This window comes from Schistocerca serialis, chromosome 4 (genome assembly GCF_023864345.2).
Source record: "Schistocerca serialis cubense isolate TAMUIC-IGC-003099 chromosome 4, iqSchSeri2.2, whole genome shotgun sequence".
NCBI lineage: Eukaryota > Metazoa > Arthropoda > Insecta > Orthoptera > Acrididae > Schistocerca > Schistocerca serialis.
In genome coordinates, this window is record NC_064641.1 from 673,967,092 (window position 1) to 673,981,982 (window position 14,891).

Here is a 14,891-nt window from a genome sequence, read left to right on the forward strand (position 1 = left end):
TTGAATAGTATTCTAGGGTAGATCACAGAGGTGTAGTATCTTTTATAGACTGATTTTATTTCCCGAGTATTCTACCAATCAACTGCAGTCTGCCATCTACTTTACATATGACTGACACTATCATATCCCTAGAAATTGTGACACTCAGGTATCTGTATGAGTTGACTGATATCAGTGTGACTCATTGATATTGCATAGGATACTATGTATTTTCATTTTGTGAAGTGCACAGTTTTAGATTTATGAATATTTAAAGCAAGTTGCCCTGTGCACCACTTTGAAATCTTATGAATATCTGACTGAATTTGTGCAGCTTCTTTCAGATTGTAGTTCACTGTAGATAACTGCATCATCTGCAAAAACTCTGATGTTACTATCAGTATTATCCACAAGGTCATTAATATACAATATGAACAGCAAGGGACTCAAAACACTTCCCTAGAGTACAACCAAAGTTACAGCTACATCTGTCAGCGACTCTTCAACCAAGATAACTTACTGTGTCCTCCCAACTAAAATATTATCAATCCTGTCACAAATTTGACTTTATACTCCATACAGTCATACTTTTGATAATAAGCATAGGTGTGGTATGAGTCAAATGCTTTAAGGTGATCAGGAAATACTGCAACTATGTGACTTCCTTGTTTCTTTATAAGTTTCATTGCAATGACTGTACACCATGTGGGTGCCATCTCAACATAAACTGTTTTACTGGGCATGTATCTACAGTGCATAGTGAACTATTCTTATAAACTTTAGCCATAGTTGTTCAACATGCTCCAGTCCCAAGCCAATGTGCCATCTCATTTGGAGAGCTTCTGTTTGTTTCAGTTGACCTTTGTTCTTTGGTAATCATTGTTGCTACAACTGACTCAAAGACAATGATATCAGTTTTGATGTGGACATGGGTGTGTGTTTTGGAGACATTCCTGCTAAATCAATGAAATTTTAATGATTTAAATCAGTAATTATAATAGTGAACAAAATAAATCATAAGGTACACTGCTATCAATCTGAAGATACTGTGAGTGCCCTAAAAATCTATACAGCATTATTTTATGTCAAATGCAGTTTAAGTAGGATTTCCAACAGAAAGAACATACACCATCACAACACTAAAAGAAACTGGACTTTGGTATCCTAGGACAGAAAAAGACAAAGCCAAGAAACTCACAAAAAATTGACATGTTTAAAATTTCTTAATAAACTTACAAAATCCACTCAGTCCTTGCCCTATAACATTTTTAAAGTTATGGTCTATGACTGGTTATTGAAATACCCATTCTAATTAGTACCATACAGTTTTGAAATAAACTGATCTGACCTTATTCTGTTACAATACTGATAAATAAACTGCATTCCATTTTTAGAATTTTCTGTAAAAGTATCCTTGTCATCAGTTGTATATTTAATGATTAAACCTATCCTGCTGTATATGGTCAATGATTAAAAAGAACTATAACTACAGGATTATGATAACACAGAAAAAAGAGGGGCCGTCAAATGAAATCTGAACACCCACAACTACAGGATTCCATCCAAAAGAAATTACCACATATTTTAAGACATTTATTCCACTGGGAAATGAGATAATCAATTCCTGTTTCTTAGAATGCAGACAGCCACTAACAGATCCACAGCCACATTCATTCTTGTGCTACCTTGTCTGACTGTAACTGATATCCACACAAGTCTCTCTTCAAGTCGCCAAAGATGTGAAAATCACACCATGAAAGATCCAGGCTGAATCGAGGATGTTGCAGTGTTTCCCAGCCAAATCACTGAATCACAGTCTTCATACAACTGGCAACAGCCTGAGTGCAAAAAGCAAAGCCAACAATGTAAACATCATACATCTCCTCCACTAAAGACATTCAAAGTTGTTCACACAATTTCCAATATGGTCATAGAGATCTTATTTGATTGCAGAGGCCCTGTGCTCATCAAGTTCCTCAATTGTGGAACCATAATCACTGCACAGCTATATGAAGACATACTGCAGAAATTGCAATGTACCATAAAGGCAAAACATACAGGAATTCTATTGGGCAAAAAGATCCTGTTGTGCAATAATTCCTGCTCCCATACTGCCAGTCAGATAAAGGCTATGCTTCAGTGATTTGGTTGGGAAACAATGCAACATCCTCTGTACAGCCTAGACCTTTCACCATGTGATTTTCACATGGTGACTTGAAGAAAGATGTGTGTGGACACTAGTTTCAGTTGGATGATGAAGTGCAAGAGTGGATGGGGTTGTGGATCAGTCAGTGGCCACAGTATTCTATGAAACAGGAGTTGTTTGTCTCATCTTCTAGTGGGATAAATGTCATAATGCATGCAGTGATTACTTTTGAATGGTACCATTCCATTGCCCTGTGGTGATGGGTGTTTGATTTTCATTTGACTGCCCCTTATATTACTAAATTTAGAGTGGAAAACATTAAATATGCCCTGCAAGTTTTATTACTTTGCCCATTTCTGTACCTCACTTATATAAATGATTCACCAAAGACATCAGAGTACTCTTCAAAAACTGTAATTTTTGCTAGTACAAGTAGATTTAAAGGGCCAAAATACATCCATAACAAAAACAACTAGAGGACTAATCGAATATGTTTATAATTAGTTCACAGCAAACAGTTTAGGTCATAATATTACAAAAACTCATACCATGCAACTCCAGACAAATAAAAATTTCTTATTGTATCAGAAGCATAGATTAAAGGGTTACACACTAAACAAAACTATTCCAGACATGAAATCCTTGGCATCCAGTTGTAAAACACACTTAAGTATCTCAAACACATATGTAAGTTAACTAATTACCTCAGTTATGCCTGTTTTGCACCTGAATATATCTCTTGTTATATTACTGTGGGTACATAATTGCTAGCATACTTTGTGTACTCCCAAACATGTTGCCAAAGTCTCTTCAGGAACTTTGGAATATGCATGCTTAATGGCAGTTCAGTTACTCCATATATTCACATCTAAGTCCATATCTACGCTCTGCAAATTACTGTGAAGAGCATGGCAGATAGTACTTCCCACTATACCAGTCACTAGAATTTCTTCCCATTCCATTCGCACAGGGATTGGGGGAATGATTATTTAACCCCTCAATTCAAGCTATAATTGGGCTACATGGTCCCTATGGGAGTTATACACAAAGGATGAAACGTATGCCAGCATTCCTCAGTTAACACTGGTTCTTAAAAATTTGTAAGTAGCATACCACAGGATAGTTGGTGTCTAACATGAACCATCTGGAAGTTCAGGTTGATTTTAAATTCATGTAATTTAATTCAAGTTGCTAATTCTTATGCCACAATGAATTCTTAGCAAAAGCTGAGTGAACATTTGCGCAGTTTTTCTGGGCAGTAACACATTTTAGATAGCTGTATTACCTGCAAGAATTATTATTAAGAATTATTATTAACATTGTCTTTTCAAATGGTTCAAATGGCTTTGAGCACTATGGGACTTAACATCTGAGGTCATCAGTCCCCTAGAACTTAGAGCTACTTAAACCTAACCAACCTAAGGACATCACACACATCTAAGCCCGAGGCAGGATTCGAACCTGTGACCGTAGCGGTCGCGCAGTTCCAGATTTAAGTGCCTAGAACTGCTCGGCCACTCCGGCTGGCAACATTGTCTGTCAGGTCATTACAATGCAACATGAACAACAAGGATCCCAACACACTTCCCTGAGTCATGACTGAAGATTTATATCTATCATGACTCTCCATACCAGATAACATGATGTATCCTCCCCACCAAGAAATTCTCAATGCAGTAATAAATTTTACTTAATACCACATATGATCATGCCTTTGTTAATAGCTGTTTGTATGGCACTAAGTCAAATACTCCCTAAAGGCTTTTGTGGTTAGTAATGAGAGTGAATTTTGAATGAATTGTGATTCACAACCACAACACTACAGGTAAAAGCAATTTCCATACAGATATTTGCGTGCAGGGCTCAGAATGGAGAATGATATTCTGGAGCAAAGGTCTGTAACAGGTTGCCAGAAGACATGAGGTAGGAAATTTAAAACCCCCAGGTATTAAAAAACAAAGCAAAGGTCATCTTACTAACCACTTCTCCTGTAATCTGTTTTTACTTGAGAGTGTAAATTCCAATAAATGTTAATGTTCATATTCAACAGGTTTTAACTTTAGAAGCACATACGCAGCTGAGAGCAATTTCTGAAACCAGTAAAGTCACATAAATGCTCACTATAAAGAAATGGGTGAAAACAGTAGCTAATTAGTAAAAGAAGTGGATTATTATCATTTTTTCTCAGATGTAGCTCTTTTTCTCCTTTTATATGAAACAATTATCATAGTTATCAATATGAGAAGAACAGCAATGCTTTACAGAAGTAGCTTGCAGTGGCCACTTCTGTTTATTAATGTATAACTTGACATCTTCCAAAGCTTTTGAGGTGCTCCTTCATGGAACACAGTGAATGAGTTGATTAATGAATCTTCCACAGTATATGCCATTGTGCTGATGGTTGCCTTTCATTATACCATTAAAAGTAGAGCAGACTTTCTTAATGATGGGTATTCTACTATAAGAGATGATCAAAAGTTTCCGTTTGAGGATGTTGCTGTAACTTAGTGTGACTCTGATGTGGTGTATAAGCACAGACATATAGCCAAGGGATCGGTGTGGCATTTGTGTCTTTCCAATATGTGTGTGTGTTAAATGCAGAAATGTGAATTATGACAACATTATTACCAAATGCACACAAACAGGACCAATGTGCTGTTCTTCTTTTCTTGGCTGCTGAAGAACAAGAACTGTTAGACATCCACCAGAAAATAAAGAATGTGAATGGGGCAGCGTTCTATTGAAAACCACCAATGTGGTCTGGTGTGTCAAATTCCACACTGGTCGCAATTCAACACAAGACTTCAGTCAATCTGGGAGGCTAGTCTCATGCATTACACCAGTAAAATGAGATACACTCAAGCATCAACCCAATAGTCATGATCTCTCCTGTGTGATTATCATGCCTTTGGTTCCTTAAAAATGCATTGAAGGGTCAATGATTCCTGTCAGATGAGGCTGTGCAGCAGGCAGTTATGAAGTAGGTCATGCAAGAGGAAATGGTGTTTTACCATATAGATAACTTCAACCTGGTGCATCAGTGGGATAATTGCCTCAGCACTTATGGCTATTTTGCCTGAGGGCTTATAAAGATTAGACTGGAATTAGTAAAACAGATTAAAAAACTGAAATAACTTAGCCACAGCATTGGTTATGAAAGTTGAATGTGAACTTCCAAATTTAAATCCACCCAAGTAACTACTGTTATCCTATTACAACTAATAGCTAAAAAATCTTTCATCTTAAAATAACACAAAATACTTTACATAACATTATAATACAATATAATGATTTTCTGTGTTATGATTCTGATGTCAGATACCATTTACAAATTTTAGATCTTGCTAATGTGATTATGTAAAAATACAAAAACTCACCATAAAAGACGTAATGTCCAGGGTGTACCTCATTAAGCTTCATAAACATTCGGCGGGCTTCAGCACTGATGCTAATGCTCATTGATGGTGTGGATCCAATAGAAACAGTAGGACATGTGAAACCCTTCCGTACCAATTCCTTACTGAGTTTCAGTATGCGCTCAGCAGTACGATGGCGAACAGCTAATATATCAGTCGGTGAATTTGTATTGTATGTATTTCCACAGTATGCATATAATCCCTGAAGCATCACTTTTGGGTGAAGAGCTTCACATATTCTTACAGCCAGGTGTGTGTCAGACCACCGAACACCAGCTGTGTTGGGCAGAAAAGAAGAAATAAAATTATGTACATTAATACAACCAAAAGTACAACTGCTCACTATTAAGTAGAAAAATTAAGAATATTTCCTAGAATAAAGAAAAATGTTATGTGTTGTTTGTTCATTGTGTTAGTGACTTAATAAGGAAAACTTTAACAACTGAGATTTGCTGTAATCTATGACACTAGTAGATTATATGAAATGAATAGCTTATCCTCTGTGCACAGATTCATTTGCATATTAATTTACATTTAGTGGTCATTGGATACACTTAAAAGTAAACATAGGACAAATCAGTCAGTAATGAAAATTATAAAATGAGAATATTTTTTCATATGATGTTATATATTCATATTTTAAGACAATATAATAATTTAGTAATTGAGCAGCTTTTGGACAACATATAATGTTAATTAATTAGACACTGAATGACATTACTATAATGCCAACATCCAAGAAGCAGGCTGTATTTTTCATTCATCAACAGCCAGTAATCTTAATACAGCATTCCAGGTATCATGAATTATATAAAAATTCAGTATTCACCAACTAAAGTGATCTGTTTTTGAAAAGGGTGATGCCAACAAGGACTTGATAAAACAATGGTTATAAGCTGAGGAAATAATGTTGGAACAAATGACAATTCAAGAACTGAGATAATACTATGCCTAGAAGCTGCTCCAGATACAGGCCTGCTGGTATCTATGAGACACTTCTGACCCAGCATATTGTTTCAGTTTCCTATGCTTCCATCAGTGGACATAGTCTTGAGAAAGTTGGTAGGACCAGCACTCTCAGAGACAGATGCCTTAACCACCTCTTCACTGTCATTATCCTTCACATCATCCAGTGACCCCTTTTCTCCCACCCATATGAAGAAAGTAAATGATGACAAGAATATCTGTATGGTATCCTTCTCTCCTTCATGTGCAAACATTCTGTAGCTTTGAAGCAATTACATTCTCATGGTAATCTTCAGCTCCTTAACTTTTGTAGTAAATTACCATTTATATTAGTTACTTTGTACACATTTAGACTTTGGAGACACTGGAGATGTTTTCAGTAAGTAGCAACAGCATTCTCAGTTTTGGTCTACCACCTGTAATAATAGTAGTGATCAATACAGAAAAATGTCATGTATGTAGTGAAAAAAATGGTAATAGGGTGAAATGCAAACAAATGTTAAATTATTCCTTCCAATTGTCATGTGTGGATTGTACAATAAACAGTAGCCCCTGCACTGCACTTCACAATCTACCTCACTAGATGTAGAGGTATAACAGCGAATGTTATTCTCTGTACAGTGACTCCAGGGTAGCAGTGCATGTGATCAGTTGTGACAAGCTAAAACTGTGTACCAGGCTGAGATTTAAAACTGGACATCTGCATCTGAGAATGGCTTGCAAATTTATTCAGCACTTAAGTTTATTGGCAGCTATCCATTCCTTCCAAACTCCACAGAGGATCTCCCACTACGCTGCAGGACTAAAACCATGACATGATGAACCCCTGAGATAACTATTACTCCTTCACTGGGTTCTTAAATTCTGTAGCTTACAAAGCATAGATATGCCAGGTATCACACATGCACAGTTTAGCACACATTACAACACATGCACATAAAAGTGACTTCCAACAGTGGAAGCAAATGCAATATTTGCAGTCCTGTAACAACACACATGTGCAGTTCTACTATTTAGACAACATCATTGGAACAAAAAGATAACAAGGTTGTGAATTAACTGTGATCATAAGATTCATTCAGCAAGATGGAAACTCTCAACTGTTGATATGTGATAGAAAAACACTGCTGACTATTAGAATTGCAACACCTTGAAGACAGCATGCAACAAATGTCAAACCGGTATTAAGTGTGACATATGCTTGGATAAGTAAATGATTAGCATTTCAGTGGAACCACACAAAATAGGCAGGAGTAAACATTATGCATAAATGTAAATATTACACAGTGGGCTTCTCATTCAGAAAACACATTTGAATGTTGGAATTATATTTTTCTGGAGACGTATAAATCTCAACTTCTTCTTTGATAAGAATAGAAGCTGAAGCAATTAATTAAAATTTTTGCCAGAGAGAGGACTTGAAGGCAGGTTGCTTGCTTACTAAGGCACATGTGCTAACCATGGCACTTGTAACATTGTGGCTACCACATCTCCATGGATTACCCTAGTCCAGTGCCCTTCCTAACACAAGCTTCAATTCACACCTTTAACCCATTTTCCCTTTCTGCCTAGTAAGCTGGAGACCTGGGTTCCTGGCCATGGCACAAATTTTAGTTCACTACTTCAGCCTCATTGAACATTTGAATGTTGATCGTTTATGAGAAGTTTATGTTATGCTTCATATAAGAAGAAGAAACCTCTACCAGCACATGTTGGAATTTGACAATGAAAAGAATATTACCTAATGAAAATGTGGTTTATTGCTCTGTGATATTCCTGCTCATATTGCTCAGGATCCAATAACCCTCACAAAAATATGGAATCCATGAGCTCAAACAGGCCATACTCAAAGCCATGTAGGGCTTCAGCAGCCCCATAAAACTACCACTGAGAAGACAATTGAATTGTTCAGTTGGCCATGCGGGATTGTACAGCCACATCACATATGCTGTCAGGAAATGGGCTTCTTTGCTGCGGTATGATGACATCTGGAGCACCATGGAATGTCAACATGGGTGCATTGTTGTGGCTCCCCTTGGTGAAGCAATAGAGAAAGAAGCATCAAAAGTGGTGTGCCCAACAACCACACTGGACACAGGAATGGCATCATGTCATCATTTCAGATGAGTCTAGGTTCTGCATATAGCATTAAAATCAGCACAAATTTGTGTGGAGGCCCTGAGGAGGATGAACATTACCCAATTGCACTTGTCATCATCATATGGGCTCAACACCAGCTGCAGTGGTATGAGGTGCCATTGTGTACACAACATAATCACCTCTGGTTCATTTAAGCAATAATTTGAACAGTAACCATTAGATTTCTGATCTATAAAATCTCCTAGATGTTTTCTTTCAACAAGATAACTCAAGATCATACATTCCCACACTGTTCTGACCTGGCTTGGTACAGATGGTATTCAATTGATACCAGCCACTACATTCTTAACACCTCTCATCCAGTGAAAAAATCTGGTCACAAGTCACCAAGAGACTGCCACACATCCACTCACTAACCTCTACAATTGATGAACTCTGCCATAGAGTTGAAACAGCATGAAGTGACATACCCATGTCTGTCATGCAAGCTCAGTTCAATTTAGTGCATAGCCACATTAGAGTCATTGTTGTTGCCAGAGGTGGCAGCTCTGTGTATTAAATTCCATACCCTGTATACCCTCAAATCGCCTACCAATTTAATAATTTACACTCCTCTCTATCCTGTATACCCACAACAATTAAAATTTTGTTACTTGCTAACCTTTATGGTGTCACTATTTTAATGTACAGCAGTACATTGTTGGATTGTTACCAGAAGTCAAAGAAATAATTTGGCTATTATACTAATGTCTGCCACAAATACATATCAGGAAGAGAAGTAGACACATGAGTTACTGAAAAGATAACACATGAATAACAGGGTATACTAAAAGCAACAGTCCAGGTATGCACCAGGTTTGGGTGGTTACACAACATGCTATTATATTTAAGATATAAACAGATAATGTTATTTTTACTGGTAACACCAAGCAGTTCTTAGTTTTAAATGTTTCATTAATTGTATGTCATTTTCATTAACTAAATTTTTATTTTTCTATTAAAGTGAGACAAGTTTATGAGTTACATATTCATTTTAAAGAGAAAGAGTTCCTCATTTACGTGTTTCTTTTGTTAAGTTTTTTGCCTACTCGTTCCAAGGTTTGCTGTGTGGAAAACACTTATACTTACACTTATTTTCAGCATACATTTTTCTTACTTAAGGGAAAATATGGCTGGACAAAAATTTAAATAAAGAACTTCATATGTTAAGAATAAAGTTCCAATTCTAAAATTCATTAGATTTCAATTAAAACTGAATAGATATACTGACTGCAGGCAGGATACATTACTGAAATATTTTAACCCGCATGTTTCTGTTAAAGATGAAATGTTTATTGATAATGTCATTTTTCCATTATTTCCCATGTGGAAATTATACAGTTTGGTGATTTCAAAGAACTCATAACCAAAGGAGATAATTGAATTGCTCTTGTTATATTAAATTTTTTAATGCTTCACAGTTCATTGACATTACACATAAAATTCATTATAATGACATACTGTACATATACCTCTTGCATATCCAGCATCAACTTTGATGAAAACTGACCATGCTGTTTTTCCAGGAGGAGTGGGCAATTGTGCTAGTGCTGCTGCTGAATCGACATTATCAACCAACAGGTGAAACGTTGAGACACGATTTGCTAGTGTCTTGACACGAGCAAGATGGAAAGGTGCCAGAGGTAATGCGACTAGAATGTCATCCCAACCACGATCTGCAAAGAATTCTGCCTCTCGGAATGTTGAGACAGTGATACATTTCTTCTGACCACCAGTCTGGAGCAATGCTGCCTCTCTGCACATAGAATAAGTGTAAAATAATGAAACTGGATAAAGACTATTAATTCAGATGAACAGAATGACTTTGTTCAAACTGTAATGATTTAAATGCGCAATTGGTAGCCAACCAATAGAGCTAAAACATACATAAAACATCATAAGAGACATGTATTTTCATGTTACTCTAACCAACATTCAGTACTTCTTGAGAACAAGAAAAGGTTCCAGTAACAGACACATTCACAGAGGGAAATTATTTCAAGTGTGTGGTTTGTTTGTGACCTTCTCATTGCTGCAGTGAAACATATGAAAGTTTTTTTGCAACAGTTATGCAATGCACAGCCTTCTATCATGCAAAACACATAAAAATATGGTTATAATAGAGGGAAACATTCCACGTAGATATATAGATATATAGATATAGATATATAGATATATAAAACACACAAAAACTTATCTAACCTGCAATTCTTATTCTATAGGTATTCAGCTATATGAAAGAAATTTTACTTCATAGTAACTGTAGAAAAAGAGGCATCAGTAGTGAAATACATGCACATTTTCCTTTAGAGTGAATGTTGGAGAAGTGCACACAGCAAGAATCAGGCTTACCTTATCATAACATAATAAAAATGCACTTGAAAATGGAAACCGTGTCCTAGCATGCATCACAAGCAAGATAAATTGAACTAAAATCATGAAATGTGAAATGATTCATTGCATTTACCAGATGGCATTCAACTTCAGGTCAGTTTTCTATGTCAGTATTGGTGTTTACCACCTAACATTCAATCTATTTTTAGATTTATATACCAGAAAGACAGCTACCACTGCATCATCACTAAACTTAAGCAAAGAGTCAATAATGGAAAAACATAATACCAAAGCACACTCTGTGACTTAACACCTATGCACTTGCTAACTACTTCACAACAACACAGTTCATATTCTTCTTCCAAGTATCAGTACATCAGCAGGTGGGTACTTTCTCTTTGGCGTGCACTTTGCTCCTATCATACATACAAAATCAGCTTACAGGTAATTCCTTCTGTCAAGACTGAACTCATCCATTACCTAAGAGAGTATGCACCATGTTAATCAAAAGTGACAAATTAGAACTGTGTGTTAAACTAGAATTGATAATTGAAGACTTGCATTTTACTGGAATGTGCCACATAACTGCACTATATGACTGCACCGCAAAGACTGGCTAAAACCTTGTACTTGTTACATACTAATTGTCATTCCTTTCTAACTTTGCAGGTGCTCTCCAACAGTGTTGTTGGACTAGTACCTGCAGGAGATTTGATATATCAGGCAGTTTGGCATTTCCACTGGCTCAGATATTTCCCTGGGATTGAATATTATATTGTAGTCCATCAGTCTCCTCTTCTCATTCCTTCTAACACTATTTTTAACTCTATGTTCCAAATTTTCACATATACTTACTTATCTCTTGCTACTTCCCTTTGATGCTACTTTGTAGCTTCCCTTAATTTGTTTTTCCCATGTGGAAATTATACAGTTTGGTGATTTCAAAGAACTCATAACCAAAGGAGATAATTGAATTGCTCTTGTTATATTAAATTTTTAATGCTTCACAGTTCATTGACATTACACATAAAATTAATTTTTTTGTCTCTTCTACACTGTTTTATGCTCGTCTGTTGCCACCCAGATTTATCAAGTCTATGCTTCCATTTTCTAGTTTTCCTTCATTTATCTCTGACTGCTTGTCCTTTCTAAGAGTGAGATTTACAAACCCTATTTTGGCAATTCATTTTTAATGTCTGCCACTTCCTATACTGATTGTTGTCTTGGCCTAATATCCTGTATGACTTTCCTCTCCTTCATTGCTTTCTTCTGTTTTGTTGTATAAAGGAGTTTCTTATTGCAGAATCTCGTGTTTTTGTATATTCATTTGACTCACACAACAAAGAAACTTTGACAACATCCCTGACATTAACATATAATTTTTTCCTAGTGGCATTATCACTATGGAGATCATAGATGCATGTCTCTCTTGTGATTGGAATGTTGTGAACAAATGGAATCATGGGACAAAAACTGTGGTTTGGATCATGATCAAGTTTCATATAGGGTAAAAAAAGTAGAATGAAAATTAGGATATCAGGACTGCTAAGTCCTTACAGACAAAGCACAAGTTTTAATAGAGGAAGGGTGGAGAAGCAAATCAGCCATATCATTTTCAAATAAAGCATTCCAGCATTCACCATAATCAGGTTAGGGAAACAACAAAATTCCCCAAATCTGAGTGACTGGATGGGGATTTGAATGGTCAACTTTCCCAACACAAGTCCACTGTCTTAATCAGTGTCACTTTCTTCAATGCTTCACATGCTGCAGAAGACTGAAACAGGGGAGATAAGTGAATAATAGGATATCATTCTCTAAAACACAGCAAAACATTAATATTAAAAAAGGAAATTTGTCAAATGATGTAGACAGTTATTTCATTAAAGCAATAGCTTCATTAAGTTCAAAATTCATTAATCAAGAAAAATCTAAATGTTTGTAAGCTGCCTGTAGTGTGAAAGTAAATCCAGTAAACAAACTTGAAATATAAAAAGTGTTAAAAAGATTTAAACCTAAAATGTCAGCATGAGTAGATGAGGTGCTGGTGTCTATTATAATTGAGATTGCTCCATAGATTGCAAGGACATGGCGTACATAGTCAACTTACCTTTTAGTGGATGAGATTATCTTGAAAAGTCGAAAGTATGAATATTGAAGCACTTACTTTAAATCTGTGACAAGTATAAGGTACTCATAGTTTATCAACCAATGTCACTTCTTCCAGCATTCTCCAAAATATCAAAAAAATTGATGAAGCACCAAATCAACAAATATCTAAATGGCTAAAAATTACTAAAAAGTGATTAGCATGGCTTTCAGGCAGTGAAAACACAGAAACAGCAGTAATTACACTGAATAAATAACAAAAACCTAGAACAAAATGATAGCATAGTAAGAGTTAATTTAGATTTGTCTGGAGCATTTTATAGTGTCAGTCATGGCAACCTTGTAGAAAAATTGAAAGCACTAGGTATTCAATAGTCCTGCAAATATTGATTTGAATCTCAGCTATGAAATTGGGCACAGACTAAGACTCATGTCACCTTATTCCAATCACAAAATCAGTTCACTTTCAGATGCAAAAAAAGTAGAAATTGGAGTGCCACAAGGCAGTATTCTAGGTCTCATATTATCTACAAGGTGAGACAGAATGGACTCTCTAGTTTCAAGCAATCACTGAAGAGTGCACAGGTGCAGTAGTGGAGTGGGAGTAGTGACATTAGGTGGGGGAAACAATGCCATTTTCAGTAGTTACTACGCATTGGTCTGGTGAGCAACAAGAATTTGTCAGAGAAATGTTCTTTAAAAACAATGATTGTTGGTGACAACTCAGAGGACGTTTTGTAAGCAGTTTGGTTTGAATCGTCATGACAAGGTTCCTGAGGCTAAAACCACTAGGAAATGGATTACTAGTGTTAGGACAACAGGATGTGCACTTCCTAGAAAACCAGCTGGCCAACCTAAAAGTGTGAGGTCATTTGAAAATATCGATGCAGTGAGAGTCTCCATTGAACAGTCTCCATCATGCTCTGTGCAGAAACATGCTGCTGCTCTTGGAATATCATCTAGAATGGTAAGGTGAATTTTACACTCTGACCTTCACTTACACCCCCACAAGTTTATGGTTGTTCAAGAACTTAGCCCAGATGACTGGTTGAAATGTACAGATGGTTGCAACACAATCTTAGCCTCTGTGCAACCTAACACTACTGTGTGATCTAGCTATGAAGCACATTTTCACAGATCCAACTCAATAAGAAGCAAAATTTTCATTACTGTGTGACTGAAAACCCTTGTGAACTTCACCAAAGACCTCTGCACATCCCCTAAGTGACAGTTTGATGCAGTATGTCCTTCATAGGCATTATTTGACCTTACTTTTCTGAATCTTGAGGTACAACTGTTACTATGAACTCTGTGCACTATTGTGAGATGCTGGAGAAATTTTTAGGCCCAAAACTGGAAGAGTGTAGTGACGAATATGACACAGAAGCCTTTTGATTTAATCAAGATCGTGCCACACCTCTTCCTGCCTTTTATTCATGCCAAATTCTGCAAGAACATTCTCCTGGCTGCCTGATTTCCTTACAGGGTGATGTTACGTGGGCCTCTCACTCCCTGGATTTGAGCCCTGTAATTTTTTTCTTTCGGGACACCTCAAAGCAGAGGTTTACGAAGTTTGATCTACAATCTTGGAAGTTCTTAAGAGGGCAATTACAGATGTCATCACTGGAATAATGCAAGATATGCTGAGAGGAGTTTTCAAAAACTTTTTTGAACAATTCAGTATGTGCATCTATTGCCAATGTCACCATGTGGATGACACAATTTTCAAAATCTAATAAAAATAAGATGGCATTGAATGCAATTTTCAGAAATAAAAACCTTTTTAATTATCTTTGTTGGTT

General features: G+C 36.4%; 1 protein-coding gene across 1 annotated transcript in view; it reads right to left on the reverse strand.

Annotated features, from left to right (window-relative positions):
• Positions 1 to 14,891, reverse strand: part of LOC126474159 (D-threo-3-hydroxyaspartate dehydratase-like) — a 104,243-nt gene that overhangs the window by 19,324 nt on the left and 70,028 nt on the right. Inside the window, exons 3-4 of the mRNA XM_050101615.1 lie at positions 10,119 to 10,402; positions 5,503 to 5,817 (exon numbers count right to left, since the gene is read on the reverse strand). Coding sequence (XP_049957572.1) covers positions 5,503 to 5,817; positions 10,119 to 10,402 — 599 coding nt within the window. The remainder of the gene's footprint in view (positions 1 to 5,502; positions 5,818 to 10,118; positions 10,403 to 14,891) is intronic.